This window comes from Caenorhabditis briggsae, assembly GCF_000004555.2.
Source record: "Caenorhabditis briggsae complete genome, chrI, whole genome shotgun sequence".
NCBI classification, from domain to species: Eukaryota; Metazoa; Nematoda; class Chromadorea; order Rhabditida; family Rhabditidae; genus Caenorhabditis; species Caenorhabditis briggsae.
The window spans coordinates 11631932-11632668 of NC_013489.2; the positions used below are offsets into that span (position 1 = coordinate 11631932).

General features: G+C 27.5%; 1 protein-coding gene across 1 annotated transcript in view; it reads left to right on the forward strand.

The window, feature by feature from the left end:
* Window positions 1–415, forward strand: part of CBG25409 — a gene marked incomplete at both ends in the record, with an annotated part of 2019 nt that extends 1604 nt beyond the window's left edge. The window contains one exon of the mRNA XM_045241289.1: window positions 335–415. Within this exon, the coding sequence (XP_045099420.1) occupies window positions 335–415 (81 nt within the window). The remainder of the gene's footprint in view (window positions 1–334) is intronic.
* Between the last annotated feature and the right edge of the window lie 322 nt (window positions 416–737).

Here is a 737-nt window from a genome sequence, read left to right on the forward strand (position 1 = left end):
GAATTTTGAATTTTTGAATTTTTGAATTTTTGAATTTTTGAATTTTTGAATTTTTGAATTTTTGAATTTTTGAATTTTGAATTTTGAATTTTTGAATTTTTGAATTTTTGAATTTTTGAATTTTTGAATTTTTGAATTTTTGAATTTTTGAATTTTAGAATTTTTGAATTTTTGAATTTTTGAATTTTTGAATTTTTGAATTTTTGAATTTTTGAATTTTTGAATTTTTGAATTTTTGAATTTTTGAATTTTTGAATTTTTGAATTTTCAGCCAGCAAGAAAGAACAAAAAGACGGCTCAACCACCGACGGATTTCCATAATAGTGTACTTCAGAATATGGAAAAAGAATTGGGAGATGAACAATTTAGTTCAGTGTTCACCAAGAAGAAGAAGACGGCAACTAGGAAGAAATAGAGAACTTTTTTTTGGTTTTTTAAATGCATTTTTTAGGTTACTGTAGCTTTGTTTTGAAGTTTGATTGTCAGATTCAAATTTGGCATGTCGAGAGCTTTTAAATGAGTATAATCATGCCTAGGTTCGGTGAAATTTGATTTTTGGGGTTAAAGGTGGTGTACGGTGAAATTTTTTATTGCATCAAAATGTGCAGAAATGCATGTAGATTGACATAAAAATAAAGAAAAAATTCAAAAAAAATGCCTTCATCGAGAAAAACGCATCGAAAAATACGCTGAAAGCCCTTAGGGACGAGGTTTTTTCTAGGCCGCCGTGGTGAGTA